Here is a 19,348-nt window from a genome sequence, read left to right on the forward strand (position 1 = left end):
TTTATCTAACAGGAAGGTTGGTTCAAGTTTTGAGGCTTCTGTTTTTTGTTTGTGCCGTTAGGTGTTTTAAATCTTATGTTTTGGCCAAAATTTGACTTTGGTCAATATTTTTGTGAACGTGCTCAGATGAGAATTCCGTCGGCGTAATTAACTCCAAAGGTCATTTTTTATCTAATAGGATGGTTGGTTCGGGTTTTGAGACTTTTATTTTCAGTTTGTGTCGTTAGCGTTTTAAGTTTTAACTTTTGGCTAAAATTAAACTAGGTCAATTTTTTTGGGAAACATGTTCAAAATTGAATTCGTCAGCGCGGTTAGCTCTGGAAGGTCATTTTTCGTCTTATAGAATGATTGATTTGGATTTTGAGGTTTTCATATTCAGTTTGTACTGTTAGGTGTTTTAACTTTTAACTTTTGGCCAAAATTTGACTTTGCTTTACATTTTTTGTAAACCGTGCTTTGATGAGAATTTTCGTCAGCGCGATTAGCTTTGGAAAGTCATTTTTATATCTAATAGGATGGTTGGGTCAGGTTTTGAGGCTTCCATTTTCAGTTTGAGCTGTTAGGCGTTTTAACTTTTAAATTTTGGCCAAAATTTAGATTTGGTCAATATTTTTGGTAAACGTGCTCAATTAAATTTTTGATATAATGATATGTGTCATATTGAGATTAATTGAACTTGTTATCATAGATTTTGCATTGTTTCATTCAAATATGATTTATAAAATTGATATTAGTATTTTTGAATTTATATTCGTGCTCTTAGATTTTTAAATGCAATAAATTAATAAATATTTTACTATTGGATAATCATTCAGTTAATAATATTTTGAACATATTTTCAATCAATTACTAACCTAACACTGAACTTGAATGATACATTACCAACAAACTAACTATCAATTAGTAAATTTATTAGAAAAACAACTAATCATACTAATGTGTTTAAAATTTATTACCAACAAGGGTTGTGGTGGAGTGGTAAGTACTCCTTCATCCTTAACCAAGAGGTCTCAGGTTCGATTCCCCTTGGGTACGGAATCACCTTGAATGATTGATATATTACCAACAAACTAACAATCAATTAGTAAACTTATTAGAAAAATAAATAATAATACTAACGTATTTAAAATTTATTACCAACAAAGGTTGTGGTGGAGTGGTAATTACTGCATCATACCTAACCAAGAGGTCTCAGGTTCGATTCCCCTTGGGTACGGAGTCGACTTTGTTAGGGAGCGCTTTACTCTCCAATGTGGGACTTCCCGGCGTGAATCCGGATTTAGTCGGGCTCTGGTGTGGGGTATCGGACATCGGATGGGAAATCAAAAAAAATAAAAGTATTTAAAATTTATTGGTAAATTACCAACAAAAATTTACTATAATTATCAACGTATTACCAACGGAATCGAATAATGAAGAAAAAAATTTACTAACTCCTTTTCAATTCGTTAGTAAAGGTACTAACGATATACTAACCAAAAATTAGTTGGTGAATTTACCAACGAAAATTTCAGGGCCATGTTTCAAAATTTTGTAACATCTTTGGGTGTTTACCAACTAATTTTTGGTTGGTAAGTTTACCAACAAATTAAAATCGGTTGGTAATATTTACCGACGAGCCTTTTAGCAACAGATTAATATAAGTTGGCATTTGGTTGGTAACTCAATTTGCCAACCAATTTGATCAATTTACCAACGAATTTTTTTGTTGGTAATTGGGGTTCCTTTTGTAGTGTGTATTATGCATATTCTAAACTTCAACTGATTATTGTACGAGAAGGGACATAGCCACATACATTGGTGGGTGATCAATTGAACACCCTTCGTCGAAAAATTATATCATATATATAAAAAATTATAGAAAGTTTTATATATAGTAGATATAAATAAACAGTTACAAGATCCTTAATCAAAGATATACTTGTGATAAACATAGGTTTTTACCAACCCTCCTCCACCCCCAACAACTTTAGGGATAAATTCATGTCATGCATTTGTTATTATTTGTATGGCTATTTATTTTCTGCTTACGCATGGTAAGATACTTAAGATTTAAGTAAATCCAATTTGTCACATATAAACCAAAAAATAGTAGTTGATTCTATTGTAGTTAATTTTAAATCTATCTTGATAAAATTTCAAAAAAGCACATTCTGCTTTTTAAAATTTTTTATCATTAAAATAAATTTAACATAACAAATAAAATTATTTTATATGTCATGTAATTATGAATTTCACAAATTAAATTTTTTTATTTTCAACCCGCTCCACATAAACCCGCATTATACCCACGTTGCTTCAATATTCGTTTTCTACATTTTGTGTCACTGTTCGTAAAATAATTTTTTTGACTGAAGTAATTATGTATTGATTACTTTGATTAGATACTCCAGTCTCCAGATACAAATATATTAATTATAATATAAATAAATGAGTAATATAGTGCATAACCCAAAACAATTAATGAGCAATAACATATAGTTTTTCTTTTCAATTCCTTGACAGCGGATCTTAATTTAGCAATGTTGCTAGCAGGTTGTAATGTGACAACGAGTCTCTTATGATTATGGATTTTACACCCAAATTTTAATTATTTTCATTTGTGATTGGAAACAAAGAACTGAATCATTGATAAACAGAATAAAACGGGGTTTTTTTTTAAAATAAAATTATTTATGACATTCATGTTTATATGACCTAAAAGTAATTTATTTATTTTTGTATTAAATTGATTTTAATGATAAATGTAGTTGAATGATTTCTGTAGATAAATATCTTACGTTAAGTGATTTTATTGATATAAAATAAAGTTTAAGAACTTTGCTAGATAAATTCTCATAGTTCAATGACCTTTTAAGATATTAACTCCTAATTGAAAATACATGAAAGGGAATAGAAAAAGAAATCTATTGTTTAGTAACTTTGTGAGATTGACTCGTTAAAACAAATGATCAGGATGACTCAAGCACTTTAGTGTCCTAAGTCGAAAATTGAATGGGTCCTTAAACTTTAAAAAATAAATTAATATATTTTCTTACTAATTTTGTTCTTCTAACTCTTAGAGGTGCAGAGTTGTTAGTTTTTTTTATAATTGATTTTCTTTTAATAATTATTTCTCAATTGATCATATAATAAATCAATTTGATCTTAACGCCCGATGTGCTTAACTTCTTTTAATAATTCTCTCATTTTATACGAAAAAAATAGTCTTTGTTATAAATAGTACTTACTCTATATTGTTTTCTAAAAAAAATCTACAACCTATTATTGCTAAGAAAAAAAATGAGGCCCTTCAGATTTGGAGGCCTAATTCACTTGTCTTTTTTCTAACTTCATCAAGCCGCCTAAGATGGACGTAAGTGAAGGTTCAGAATAGAATAGAATAGTCAATGGTTGAAGAGGTGAAAGCAAGACAATATGAGTCGGGAATCTATAGAAAATAATCTATTTACCTTTATAAGGAAGATAATATGACTATATGAGCCGACGTAAGGTTGCATATATATATATATATATATATATATACACGCTACCGTCTCCATGATATTGATATTATTGAAACTAACTAATACAGACATACAATGTATGGTCCAACTTTTAATTGACGCAGACCAAAGATAGGTTATTCAAGTAAGTCAATTACTCTATCCCTATTGCTATATATAATTAAGGATGTCTTAGATGAAGGAACTAGTTATACTGTAATAACATTGGTTTATCAATTATCACTTTAATTCTATCCAAATATTTTAAATTAAATCGACATTATTTGTAAGAAGACGTTACCAATCAATCTAATTATGCATAATATTTTAAGGACATCAAATTTTTGTGGACTACTTAGGATATTCCAAGTGGAAAACTATAATAAGCTTGAGTAATTGTGGTACCGGCCATAATTACAGTAGCATCCTATACCCCAACAAGTATTAGGATGGCCCTTGCAACGTGGACGAAACGTTGTATTATTGCTATGCTCGTAGTAATGGTTGTCGGTTAGAGAAACTCCCCACAAAATAAAGTATATCATTTTCATATTGCTTTTATTGCATATCTTATTGTAAAGCTTAAATGGTTTTCACTTCATATTCATGTATTGATTCTGTTGAGTTGCTTTTAGTCCTCAGTTCAGTTATTTCATTATTCAACCATATTACATACTAGTATATTCAATGTACTGATGTCATTCGATATACATCATTTCATGATGCATATTTAGGTAATTAGGATCATCAACAGGCATTCCGTTGAGATCATATCATCCGCTCGTCAGCTTTTGGTGATACCTCCTTGCTTTTGGGGGACTCCAGTTTTTAGGATTTGTTAATAGTAACGTTTTGAGGTATCGCGGGTCTTGTCCTGACACCTATCTTTATATAGTAGAGGTGTCATAGATAGACAGTCTTGGCGAGTATTGCAGTATTAATTCAATTTTAAATGTTTTATTTAAGACTTTATGTTTAATACTCAGTATTTTTATATAACTTTGAGATTTAATTAACTATTTTTAAACAATTCTTTTGATGCTTGTGTATGCTTGAGTTAACCTTCTGCTTAGTAGTCAACTAGGACAAGAGTTCGCTTGGGGACCAGATATAGTTCTCGAGTGTGTCCAGGGTGTAGGCTCGGGGGGTGACAACTATTTTTTGAGACGATTTTCTAAATATTTATAAAAATGAAATTTGTATATAAATATAGAAGTATATAATTATTTCTGAAAATGAGAAAATTACTTTAGAAAATGATTTAAAATATTTTTTTTCGAAGACAGTTATTTTAAATTGTCTGAAATTAAAAAAACTCGATAATTAATTTACATTGTGGAGGATCGAAATTAGATGTCAACAACATTAACCAATTTAAAGAAATTACTCACTCATGCTTGATACTTGGTAATATTCTACAAAACATTACCTCCACTCTTGATTTCAGGACCACTTATTAATATCATATTTTAAATTTATGAACATGGGTTCACTATTCATTTCCACCTATCACAATTCACAATCTGATTCACGAACCGTGAAATTTTTCTGGGTTCACCCAATCACACACTATTGTTTCTACACCTCGATCCCTAAGTCTCCATAACAATTATCTAGTACAACATTATTTCATTACAATATATAACATATATGACCAATTGGCTCTATCAAACTCCCAAGTTCCTTTCACCTTTAGCCCTTTAGAACTAACCACATGCAATCCCAGGCATTTCATTCATATTACTCATTTTGAGGTTGATTCATAGAATTGTCAGCACATGCAAGACACACATATTCATGTTATCTTGATTACATTGTACTAAAATTTCTTACGCATGCTTAATCATGTTGTTTCCATAAAAATACTATGATGTATCTACTTGTCACTAATCAAGTCTATATATAAACTAAACCAAAGCCTACATTGACCAAAACATTCAATACATTTAATAAAAAAAAAGTAATTTCAAAAGTAACTAATCATTTACTCTTTAAATAAATGTTTTGAGAATTCAAACCACTATTTCTATCCTTATTCATGGTCTATATCATTACCCAAGGGTCATTAAATCACTAATTAATTTCTACAAAATTTGCATTCTCTCAATTAATGAAAATTCTACCCCATTCATCCCTTTCTAAAGCAATTTTTATGCTTTATAAGGTCCCATTTTTGTTGAACTCAACCTTTCTAACCTCCACAATTCATGTTTTAGAACGATAATTTCATGCTAGGAAGCGATACCTTAAAAACTAGAAGCAATTCTAGGTGATATTACACCTACACATAGGCGTTCCTCCACAATTTCATGAACTTAGGGGTCGTTTGGTTACTGGTTAGAGTTATGCAGGTATTAATTATGCAAGGTTTAGTTATGCAGGGTTTAGTTATGCATGTATTAGTTATGCAGGGTTTAGTTATGTGTGGTTTGGTTATGCATATATTAGCTCTGCGGATATTAGTTATGTAGGTATTTATTTAGTTATGTAGAGATTACAAAATACATGAATTATTAACTATTGAATATTAAATTTGTTGTAAATTATTAATATATATTATTTACAAAATAATAATACATGCTAATTAAATATGTGGAATATATTGAACAATATATAATGCTAATATTTGATTAGCATATGTGCCGTCAAAAAATACTCAATCAAATTTCTAATATTAAAAAAATATTACATTTGCATAAATAAATAAAAACGGTAAGTATATAAAAAGAAATAAAAAAACAAACATAGTTAGGAAAACAGTAAAGTTTTCAATCAAAAAATAAAATAAAATAAATTAATAGGGTAAATATGTAATTTATCATTTTAATACATGTATAACTAATACCCACATAACTTATTCCACCTTCTACCCCGCATAACTTATGCATAGATTCCCTCATAAGTTATGTTGGTATTAATCATGTAGGACTACAAAAAATGCAACCAAACACCATATAATTTAATACATGAATAACTTTTATACAACATTTAAAATCTTACCAACCAAACATGGTACTCCCTCCGTTTCACAAAGAATGGTCTAGTTTGAATTGACACGGAGTTTAAGAAAATAAAGAAGACTTTTGAATCTTGTGGTCCTAAATTAAAGTTATGTCAAGTGTATAAAATTATCCTTTAATCTTGTGGCCTAAAACATGCCACGTGAAAAGCTGAAATTAAATGTTACCAAAAAAAGAAAGAGGTCATTCTTCTTGAAACAGACTAAAAAGAAAAGGAGGTCATTCTTTTTTAAACGGAGGGAGTATAAGTTATGTTGACTTCTATACCTAATACAAAACTTCTACCAAACATAGTAAAACTAATGCAACTTTTTATACATGAATAAGATGTATCTTATACAGTAACCAAACGACCCCTTTAAGGTATTAGCGAATTAATATATAGACGAAGAAGTTTATGAAAAGACTAACCTCAGCAAAGAATTTCACCCTAGCATTGGAAAAATTTCCCTTTAAGCGACCTTGTTTCTCTATATAAAGAACTTCACTATGGTGAACTACCTGCTCAATGCTAAAACAACTTTTCAGAATTGACACCTTTTAGTAAAATAAGCATAACATTTTATTTCATACTTTAATAAGTCACAAAAGAACGTATACATTAAGGGTGCAAATCGCAGTTTACTCAGAATTTAAAGTTTATTTTCCTAATTACGAAAGCTATTGGTAAAGGGTTGATAAGGAAAGGCCAAGTGAGTCATTTCCAATCATTATTTTTTCTATGACGAATTAAATTAATTATCAGTACGTCATACTCTCCTGTGAACCTTGTGGTACTCATGCAGGATACAAACAAACACATCATATTTGTCTTTGAAATCTCATCTTCTCTTTAAAAAGCCATTAAAAAAAACCCACCAATATTAGTGTGAAAGAAAAAAAAAATTGAATCCAAAAACATATAAAAGGAAAGAAAGAAGAAGAAATTAACATCATGGGATCCAAAGAGCAACAAAAAGCATTGCTCAATCAACAGTTGGAGCAACTTGGTTCAATTACTAATTCCCCTTCTGTAAAACTACTCTTATCTTTATTTTTATTTATTTATTTATGCTGATTCTATTAATTCAAAGGAATTAATTAAATCTCTGTCTTTCTAATTCATTTTTTTTATGAAAGAAGAAATATTAAATCCTTTTTTGATTAGTTGATTGGAATAGTTAGTTTTTATTCATCTTCTAAATGAAACCAATTTATTGCTATTTAATATTTTGAATCGGATTTCTAGACAAGATAGCAAAAAAATAATTTTAAGATGGACTAAGATCAACCTTTCTGCATTTCTACCTCCATGGGGTGGGGTAGTGGTAAGATTTGCATATATATATATTATCCTTCTCATATCCCATTTATGAGATTTTACTGGATATGTTGTTGTTGTTTACTAAGATCAACCATTATGCCTCTCTACCTCCACTAAGTAGTGGTAAGATTTGCATATATATTATCCTTCTCATATCTCACTTATGAGATTTTACGGGATATGTTGTTATTTACTAAGATCAACCATTATGCCTCTCCACCTCCACGAGGTAGTGGTAAGGTTTGCATTCATTTTATCTTTCTCAGACTTCGCTTATGAAATTTCATTGGATATGTTGTTGTTGTTTACTATGCTCAACCTTTATGCATTTTTACCTTTCTGAGGTAATAGTAAGTTTTGCATACCTTCTACCCTCCTCGGAAACCACTAGTAAAATTTCACTACTATGTTATTGTTGTTGTTTACTAAGCTCGAACCTTTCACCAATTAAAGTGTGTAGACTGAGGGTTAAAAAGTAAATCTTTTTGTTCTTTTTTTTGTTTTGTTATTTGAATTGGTAGCTTTATTTACCAAAATATTGGTTAATTTTTCAGGTGAATAAGACATCAATCATTGCCCATGCATCAAAGTATATAGAAGAATTAAAGGAAAGGATTGACAAGTTAAATGAAGATGTTTCAACTTCACAACCTTCTCATCATGACCATGAAGATGCCTTGCCAGAGGTATGTATAGCTTAATTAGACATTTTAACTTTTTTTGGTCTAAATAGCTTAGCCATATACTTCCTCTGTCCCAATTTATGTGATACTTTTCGTTTTCCGAGAGTCAAACAGTTTAAATTTGACCAGAAATTTGCATATGAAATCTTCAATTTTTTAAAATGAAATTTATATATTTGTAAACGACATAAAATGTACTATAAATCACAATAATCAATAATTCAAAATGTTTATAAGATCTATGAAAAATTTACGGTAAAAAATAGACTTGTTTGAATCTCAAAATCCGAGAAGTGCCACATAAAATGGAACGGAGGGAGTAATTTTTATTTCCTTCTTTTTGGGACTTTTTTTTTTATTTGCGCATATAAATCATGAATTTGAACTTCTCTTTTTGCTAAAAAATATGTAGCAGTAATAGGTACAAATGGTTACAAATAGGAGCTTTCAAATCGATCAACCATGAATTCGAAAATGATTTTTTTATAATTTAGCAATTAAATCACATATTTGAAATTAGGCAGCAAGTACTAAGTTTTTTGAGGTGATTCCATCACCTTGTGTTGTATTTAGGAGGTATGGTCTAACCCTCTTCTTTGATAATTAATACAACAGCCCAGCTATGGGTAAGATTTATTTTCAAAATAAATAATAATTTACAGTTCAAAACATTTAAATATTATTATTATAAGAAAAAAAAATCGTTTAATCAATCTCGAAATTCAATAGATTTAACATAAATTATGACTGGGAGGAAAATGGAAATAGTGGCAGGTAATAGTAACAACATTCTTCACAAAATACATCCCCTCTTTATCAACCATTTTTTTGTTAAAATTACATATCTATATAAGTGAACAGTCCACTTAATTTAAACTATACTAAAAATAGATAGTCATTTTTATTTATACAATTTTAAAGACGGATATATAATTTATCATTTAGTTATTAATTTATTCTTATTATTAACAATAATCATTTCTCAAAATATTGAATCTATTATATTCAAAGGATGATATAAGATATTTATCATTTATCAATTACTTCTTTTGTCTCATTTTATGTGGCATTATTTGACTTAGCGTAGTATTTAAGAAATAAAGTAAGGGTTTTATAGTTTATGGTCTAAAATAATCTTTAGATATTTGTGTGATTGTAAATCATTTTAAAGAGTAAAAGAGAATTTTAAAGTAATATTATTTCTAATTATAATAAAATGACATTTTATTTTAGATACACTAAAAAGACAGTATTAAAAAAAAGCGAAGGATATACTTATTTCCCGAATTTGTTGAATCCATAAGAACATACAAGAGATGTCTGACATTTAAGTTGTCGTCAATGATTAAATATTTGGCTCTCGAAACTATAGTAATAACTAATAAATTCAAACATTGTGTCCAAACTCCAATACATTTTCAAGTAAAAGTTATAAATCAAATAAATTTTCTTTTCTCCCTTAATATGTTGCAAAGAACGGTAAGAAATGTGCTTATTTTGGCCTAATGAACCTTACAGATTTGTCATGTTGACGATTGTGTTCGCATTTACACATCTTATTTAAGATCTTTTTGTTTATAGTTCGGAAATTTTTATATTATTTTTTGATGTAGGATTAATTTGAATGACCCACAAATAAACTTATTTTCAATAACTCACGAGACCCTTTATTCTTTAGCTCACATAAACTACCAAAAGGACAACTTTATATTATTATCCTTTTGTACTACATTTTATTTGTATTTTTTGTTTCCTCCATTTACCACACACAAGTAATTACTAGACAGTAGAGACTAAAATGCTTTTTCATGAAACGTATTTTTTTCAAAAAAATACTAATTTTTTTTTTTCAGAAATAACTACATTTCAATTGTTTGATGTTACAATAAATTAACTTACTTTTACGTGCTCCAACATGTCTCCTTAAGAAATTGTTACTGTATTAATTTTGTAAAGTATAGGCTTGATCGATATTTTTGCTAAGAAATTAAGAGATTCCAACTATAATTCTATGGAATTGGCTTTATTCTATCAGCTACCCATCAAGTCATCTTAATGATATCTTTAGATAAATTTGCTTAGAATAAGAAATTTAAAATTTTAAAAAATAAGAAAGATTATTTGTTAAAATAGGTAAAAAAGTGACTTGTACATTGGTGTAAATATTTTCATAATAACGGTGTATAAATCTTAAGCTGGTTTCTTAAAGAGTTTAGGTTTGATGTATTGTTGGAGTAAGGAATAGTTACATCCACGGTGGCTCAAGTAGATTAGTGGCCTAAAGTCAAAATCAAACGGAGGCCTTAAATTTAAATTGTTAATAACTTTTATATAATTGATTTGTTCTAATATATTTTTTTCACTTGATAATATAACCATTCTTATTCTAAATTATCTTTAATGAGATATAGCACTCCAAATATGTCAAATTTCTTCTAATAATTCTTTTATTGTATAGGGAAAGCTTAGATTTTCTATAAATAGTATTCAATATTTGTTAAAAAATAATAGTAACTCATAACCTATTATTAAAAATGGGGCCTAGGCCTTCAAATTTGGGGGCCTAAGACACATGTCTTTTTTTTTTAATACTGTTGAGCTGCCCCAAGTTACACCATCTGATCAATTACATGTAAATATGTTTGATAAAGATAATTTGATTACCTGATAATAACTTTATCGTGTAGGTTACCGTAGAAACCCTAGAGAAGGGATTCATAATAAATGTGTTTTCAGAAAAGAATTGCCCTGGTTTGCTAGTCTCAATATTGGAAGTCTTTGAAGAGCTTGGCCTTGAATTATTGGATGCTAGGGTTTCTTGTTCAGATTGTTTTCGACTTGAAGCTGTTAGTGATGTAAGAATTTCTATTTCTCTATTTAATTTACTTCCTCTTCTACATTTTATTTTTATTTTTAAATTTAAATATCTTTTTTTTTCTTGTTTGTGGAAAATAGAATATTTTCTTTATTTTTTAACTGCGTCTCATTTTAAATTTCTTTTTTATTAAAATAATACTCCCTCTGATCAGTTTTACTTACCAGTATTAATAGATATATTATCACTTTTGTTTGTCACTTTTAATATATCAAAAAGAGATAATACAATTAATAATTAATTATTTATCATTCAAATCATTTCTCAAGATTTAACATTATATGTATATTAATATTGTGATAAAATATTTAAATCAATCATTAATTCTTAAAGAACGTACCAAGTTCAATATAAACAAATAAAAAAGAACAAAGAGAGTGATATGGTGTATAAGGCGTGATTTATGAAGGTGTTCTTATTTATTTCTTGTTGGGAAGTGTTAGTGTTGGAAAAAAAAGTGTTATACATTCATTTCATACTACTTGACTTTATACTAAAAAAAAATTGTTATTTTTATTTGTCCATTTTAATAAATTGAAGGAGTTTTATCATAGTTTTTTAATATTATGTTATTATTATTATTATTAAATAATTACAAAAAAATAGTGACAACCGAATATTAATTTTCAAAGCATATATACTAACAAATTTAGTAATAAACCCTTAATACAATATATTTTTAAAAAATGTGTTAAGTCAACCTACATTAAATAATATAAAAAAGAGGAAGTACTAGTAATAATCTTTTACTCCTTTAATTGCAAGTATAAAACTAGAAAATATAATGAATTCTTTTTTAATTTTATAAAATAACAATTATTTTGGAACTTTTCTTTTCTTTTTTTTTTGACTAAAAAATGTTAAATTAGGATGAAAAGAGTACTTGTCTTCGAATACTTTTTGTCCATGCTGTTGTTTAAAACTTCACGTGTGACTTATACAAAACCACCTCGTTATTTGAACCACACACTTTGGATTTTTGGTTGAGTGTCCAATTTTTAATTATTTCTTTTAAGAAGCTTTCACGTTTATCCACCAAAAACCTTAATTTAATTTTCAATATCAAAGAAACGACTTGATTTCTCGACTAGTTAATAGTTAGCATAATATAAGAAAGTTACTTTTTATTGAACAAAAATAGAATTAACGGAGGAAATTGGTTTTCTACCAAAAAAAATATGTAAAAAATTTGAATGATCATAAGTGAAATCAACTTTAAGAAAAATCATATTATAAGAAGTTCATTTGTATTAAAGGAATAGTTTAATCAATTTTGTTCTTATACACATTTGATGATCTAAAATATTCTTTAATAAATATAATCGAGAAGAGAAAAATTAATGATATTGTTATCGTGAATCATCATTATAATAGTCTTTTACAACAAAATTTAGAAAACAAAAAATTACAAGATTGCATTATATACGCATATCAATTTAATTTTGAGCCCTGAGTAAAATTATAAAGGGTGCTACCCTCCGAATGAGCCCTATCCATCTTGAGTCTAAAAAATACTTTACAAAAGTTAATACTTCTTATTCTAATTAATATTTCATTGTTTTCATTTGTTCAGTTATTAAACACAAATTAAACTCGTCTATTGATAAAAAGTTTAATTGTGTAAAATTTACCTAATTATACAATCAAATACATTTAACAATCATATCTCTAATTAAGGTAGTTACGTACAGGTAATTTTCATAAGAGACTAGCTAGCTTAGTTTTACCTACATTACCCACGAGCGAACTTATGGTAACCATATTATTCCGTTATGGAAAGGTATTTGATTGGACATAAGTTTAAGAATTATATAATTTTAAAAAATGATTGAAATTTGTGATGTAAAATAAGTCAAAGATATTTGTGTAATTGTAAATCATCTCATATAGAATAAAATGAGAACGTAAAACTTAAATTATTACTAAAGGTAGAAGTATTTCATTTTTTTAGAATTGATTAAAAAGAAAACATAAATTAGGACAGAGAAAATAATACAAGTTATGATCACATATGACTTTTTGATACTAGAAGTTAAACTACATGAGTGTTAATATAAAATATAGAGCATGGAAAAATTCTTTTGGCTAGAAAATTTGGCCAGAATGATAAAATAACATATTTCACACTTTGTTATTTTACCTTTTTGAATATTTTTACTCTTTTAGCTTTAATACCATTTAATTAAAAAATGGAAAAAAGATCAATTTATTTTAAAATAAAAAGAATATTATTGACTTTTTAATTTTCTGGTCATTTAGCAATACCCATGAAGTATATATTTTCACCTTATATTATGGCTAAAAAGGTTGTTACCATTGCAGAAGGAAGGAGAGATTGAATGCGTAGATGCCCAAATGGTAAAACAAGCAGTCTTGGAAGCTATAAGGAATTGGAAACAGCGCAATCAACAAGATTAATTTAATCACCTTTACTTATCTTATCTTCTCCCTCTGTTCTTTCAACAAAAAAAAAAATTCCATCAAAATGGAAAAAAATGAAGAAAAAAAAGGGCAATTAAGCAAAAAGGAAAAGTCCTTTTTGTAAATGCTGCATTTTATGGATTAATATTAATCAACAAGGTCGGAAGAGTGTTAATTAACATGATGACATAATTAATGCATTTTTTCTTGAACAATTAAAGATCACAATTTCCCATGCACTACGAGAAATATGATGTGCGCATGTTGTAAAATCAATCTAAAAAAATTAGTACAATATATCCCTCCGTCTACTTTTAATTGTCATGTTGCACTTTCGAAAGTCAAATTAACTAATTTTCAAAGTTAAATTATATTACATTAATTCGATATTTTAAACAAAAAACTTAGATATTCAAAAACTATATGAAAAGTACTATAAATTGCAATTTTCCGCATGTCAATATGATGAAAAAATACATCGTAAAATGTTAGTCAAAATTCTTAACGTTTAACTCTAAAAAAGCAAATCACGATAATTAAAAATGGACGAAGGGAAGTATAACAAAAGATGAAAGCAAGAACAATAAAGAGATCATAAAGAGATGATTTTTTTAAAAGAAAGTCATCTTTTTATTCATGACAAAGGTTCAATCGGTATTGCTTAAGTATTTTGAAAAAAATCATTATAATAAGTTGAGCAGTAATTATCAACCATATTTGTTTCTATATACAATAACAACAATATCATGATTACAAGGAATTTTATCATGTTAAAATCTTTTTCAACTACACATTCAAGTGCACATACGTCTAGAGTGTGAACCTTCTAGCACCATTCATAATTATATGAAGGTATTATGTTGATACTATTGAAGATAGTGAGGGTAGTGGAGTAACTTGACCTCACTGTTAGAGCTTATTGTTCACTGTTAGAGTGAGCTTATTGTTCATTGTTAGAGCTTAGTAGTTAGTTATTGTTAGGTGTAACTGTTTCTATTATTATTGACAGGTGTCGGAATGTGATAGGTTGTGAATGTAATAGGATCAAGTATATATGTATGTACATAAAGCATTGTAAGTTCAGTTTTCCAAACAATGAAATCAGTTCACAAATCACATCTCTCTTCTCTCTCAAATTAGATCTTCAGTTGCAATTGTAGATTTCACATTTTGTCATGGTATCAGAGCTACGAAACCACAATTGATTCACTTGTTATTGTTGTCGATCTACTTCCTACAATTCTCTGCTTTGTTTGTGATCTAAATTTTAGGAAAAATGGTGAGTACTGATACGATCAAAGTGATTGAGAAAAATCAAAATCATCCTCTGTATCTTCTGCAATCTGACACTCCGGCTTAATATTGACTTCAATTCAGCTTACAGGCATAGATAATTACTCATTGTGGAGGCGATCGATGCTCTTTACTCTCAGAGCCAAGAGCAAAGCTGGATTCATTTTTGGTACCTGTAAAAAGAGTGATTACAGTGTTGCCTTGGAAGAACAGTGGGAGAAATGCAATGCATTTGTATTATCATGGATTCTGAATTCTGTCTCGAATGAATTGATGAGTGGAATCATCTATGCCACTGATGTTACAATTGTGTGGGCTGACTTAAAGGAGAGGTTCGATAAGGTTGATGGATCGAGAGGTTACCAGTTGCATCGAGAGATTTGCACTATCACACAAGGTACCTCCTTTGTTTCTGCCTATTTCACACAACTGAGACTTCTTTGGGATGAGTTTGATGCCCTTGTAGCACCTCCTTCATGTGGTTGTGATAAATCCATAGTATATGCAAGTCACTTGCAATATATGAAGTTGTTTGCATTTTTTATGGGGCTCAATGAGTCATACACTCAGGCACATAGTCAAATCCTCATTATGATTCCATTGCCCTCCGTGAACAAAGCATATTCGATGATCATTTCATCTGAGAGTCAACGAGTAACACCAGGTTCATACTCAGGAAGAGATTTGGGCGTTTCTATTGCACTATATGTTGGCAAGGATCAAAGACAATACACTAGTGGAGGTTCCTATTCAGGAGGAGATGCAGGTACTATTTCACACACTAGTGGTGGTGCTTATTCAGGAGGAGATGTAGGTGCCTTGACTTCTACTGCTTTATATGCTAATAGAGGTCACCAACAATCAGCACTCTACAAGCCAAAGAGGGACTACACTTTGTTGTGTGCGGTTTGTAAACTGAAGGGACATACTAAGGAAACTTGCTATCGTGTTGTTGGATATTCACCAGATTACAAGTTTAGGAAGAAGTCTGGGAATAATGCTAATAGGATGGCAAATGTTAATGTTGTTGACAACGATGCAATATGGTCAAATTCCCAGGCTATTGAACAAGGAGAATTATGTGATTCCAGCAGTTAATCAAGCAGGTATGAATCACTCATCTTCTATCAGTAATAAACTTAAACATTGGATAGTAGACACTGGTGCAACAAAATATATAACAACATCACTAGATGACTTCTTTGACATAGTTGCATTAGAACAAAGTGATTAGAACCATGTACAATTGCCTAATGGATGTACTGCATCAGTAACACATAGTGGTAGTTATAGGTGGGACAATGGTGATGTATTAGCTGATGTTTTAGTGGTTCCTGACTTCAAATATAATTTGCTTTCAGTTTCTCAGTTAACCAGGCATTTACATTGCTCAATAAGATTTTTTCCTGAGTTTATTGTATTTTAGGACCTGTTAACTAGGACGGTCAAGGGGATTGGTAGGGAGACAAGATGATTATATTTTCTGTTGAATAAAGGTGTTGGAGATGGAAGCAACATGAATGCAACCAGTGCAAAGTTGATACACATAAAGACCAATGAAGATGATGGCATGTTATGGCACAATAGACTTGGCCACCCAGCATATACGATTTCGAAGAAAGTAGTTCCCATTACTGATAGACATGTTAATGATTGTGTTGTATGCTCATTAGCTAAGCAAACGAGATTGTCATTTCCTATGTCGACAACTAGAAGTAGTTCTGTATTTGAATTGATACATATTGATGTTTGGGGACCACACAGAATCAACACTCATTCTGGTTTCAAGTATTTCGTCACCATAGTTGATGACTATTATAAAACTACATGGCTATATTTGCTTAGACTGAAATTTGATGTTGTTAATGTTTTGAAGTCTTTTTTCCAAATGATTAAAACTCAGTTTGATCACCATGTGAAAAATGTTAGATCAGATAATGAAGGTGAGTTTTTTACATTGAATGCAAAGAATTATTTGCCTCTTTAGGCATAGTCCATCAAATCAGTTGTCCACACACTCCACAACAAAATGGAGTAGTGGAAAGAAAGCATAGGCATGTTGGAAGTAGCAAGAACTATTATGTTTCAGGGTGGTATACCTATTAGATTTTGTGGAGAATGTGTTATAGTAGTTGTATACTTAATCAACAGGTTACCTACTCTTACATTGGAAGGTCAATCTCCTTATGAGGTTTTCCATCAAAGGAAGCCTAAGCTGGATCATTTAAGGACTGTTGGATGTCTGTGTTATGCTACCACACTGGTTAGGAGAGACAAATTTTCTCCCAGAGCTACTGTTTGTGTTGTGATGGGTTATTCTTTGATTAAGAAGAGGTATATCCTTTATAATATTGCTAACAAGACGTTCATTGTTAGTAGGGATGTGGTGTTTAAGGAGTATGTGTTTACTTTTAAGAAAATGCATGAGGATCCACTTCCATTGTACCTAAACATCACTCAGCCTTTAGAACCAGAACAAGATCAAGAACCTGCAGACACTGATGTTGTTGATCATATAACTGAAGTTTTTTATGCATCCATAACATTAGATAACACTACAGACTCATTGAGTGATACTATTAATGTTCCTTAAAGTCAACCAACCACCAAAGTTACTAGGAAGTCTAGTAGAATTGTGATCACACCAGAATGGCATCAGGATTGTATCACTACTGGCAAGAAGAAGCCTCATTCACTGTCAAATTATGTTTGATATTAGCACATATCTCCCATATACAAAGCATGTTTGAGCAAATTTTCAGCTGTAAATGAGCCAAAATCTTATGAAGAAGTTGTACATGATGAGAAGTGGATAACAACAATGCAGCAAGAATTTCAAGCCATTGATGATAATGGCACTTGGAACCTAGTTCCTTGACCAGAAGGGAAGCCTGTGATTGGTTGCAAGTGGATTTTTAAAATCAAATATAAGGCAGATGGTGAAGTGGAAAGGTACAAAGCTAGATTGGTAGCAAAAGGGTATAGCCAAATTGCTAGGATAGATTATCAAGAAACATTTTCTCATGTAGTAAAAATGGTGACAGTAAGGACTGTTATTGCTCTAGCTGCTGCAGAAAATTGGTGCATATACCAAATGGATGTCTATAATGCTTTCCTGCAAGGTGATCTCACAGAAGAGGTATTCATGGAATTGCGTAAAAGTCTATAGGTTGCAAATGCTCAGCCTATGGTATGTAAGCTTGTGAAATCCCTTTTTGGGCTCAAACAAGCTTCAAGACAATGAAATTTTAAACTTACTGAGGCCTTATTGAAGTCTGGATATAGTCAGAGTCATTTGGATTATTCATTATTTACTAAGAAGCAAGAGACTAATTTGGTTATTATTTTAGTCTATGTTGATGACCTTCTTGTTACTGGGAATAATGTTGCACTGATTTAGAACACTAAGGACATTTTGCATAAGTGGTTCAAGATAAAAGATTTAGGAGAATTAAAATTCTTCCTAGGTATAGAGTTCAGCAGATCCAAAAGGGGAATTCTTATGAACCAAAGAAAATATGCATTAGAGCTCTTAGTTGAAGCATGCATTACTGCAAGGAAGACAACCATCACCCCTTTGGAATGTAATGAGAAGCTCACTACAGCATTTGAAGATGGAAGTGAGGAGGAGTTGCATCCGGATGTTATTCAGTATCAAAGAATGATTGGCAAGTTACTGTACTTAACCATTACCAGACCTGACATTACTTACACAGTTCAAACTCTCAGTCAATTCCTGCAAAGACGAAAAGCTCAGCACTAGCAAGCTGCTATTAGAGTTCTTAGATACATCAAGAATCAACTTGGATTGGGATTACTTATGTCCTCACAGAAGAAGATGAAACTCACTGGTTTTTTTATGCAAACTAGGCAGCATGTCCAAATACCAGGAGATCAGTGACAGGTTATTTACTGAAGTTAGGAGATTCCCTTTTTTTCTTGGAAATCCAAGAAACAGGCTACAGTTTCTCGAAGTTCTGCTGAAGTAGAATATAGAAGATTGGTTTGTCTAACAACAAAAATTGTTTGGGTGAAAAACTTATTCAAAGAATTGAATGTTCAGATTGAGCAACCAGTTTCTGTGTTCTGTGATAACAAAGCAGCGCTTCAAATTGCTGCAAACCCTGCGTTTCATGAGAGAACTAAATACATCGAAATTGATTGCCATTTCATTAGGGAGAAGATTCAACAATGGTTGATTAGTACTAACTACATCCCAACACAACATCAACAAGCAGACATTTTAACCAAAGCTTTGGGAAGACTGC

General features: G+C 30.1%; 1 protein-coding gene across 1 annotated transcript; it reads left to right on the forward strand.

The window, feature by feature from the left end:
• Positions 1–7,284: 7,284 nt before the first annotated feature.
• Positions 7,285–13,966, forward strand: LOC102600920 (transcription factor bHLH61-like). The gene is made up of 4 exons (XM_006349504.2): positions 7,285–7,517; positions 8,363–8,494; positions 11,179–11,346; positions 13,689–13,966. The coding sequence occupies exons 1-4, from the start codon at positions 7,440–7,442 to the stop codon at positions 13,782–13,784; spliced, it is 474 nt and encodes a 157-aa protein (XP_006349566.1). The 5' UTR covers positions 7,285–7,439; the 3' UTR covers positions 13,785–13,966.
• The last annotated feature ends 5,382 nt before the right edge of the window (positions 13,967–19,348 follow it).

The sequence above is a fragment of the Solanum tuberosum genome, unplaced genomic scaffold (assembly GCF_000226075.1).
Source record: "Solanum tuberosum cultivar DM 1-3 516 R44 unplaced genomic scaffold, SolTub_3.0 scf00111, whole genome shotgun sequence".
NCBI lineage: Eukaryota > Viridiplantae > Streptophyta > Magnoliopsida > Solanales > Solanaceae > Solanum > Solanum tuberosum.

What these genes read in the sequence shown, in the direction of transcription:
- LOC102600920 (XM_006349504.2), top strand. Translation starts at nt 7,440, where the DNA reads ATGGGATCCAAAGAGCAACAAAAAGCATTGCTCAATCAACAGTTGGAG. An exon ending in ATGAAGATGCCTTGCCAGAG is followed by an intron (nt 8,495 to 11,178) that starts GTATGTATAGCT and finishes TTTATCGTGTAG; the next exon opens with GTTACCGTAGAAACCCTAGA. An exon ending in GACTTGAAGCTGTTAGTGAT is followed by an intron (nt 11,347 to 13,688) that starts GTAAGAATTTCT and finishes TTACCATTGCAG; the next exon opens with AAGGAAGGAGAGATTGAATG.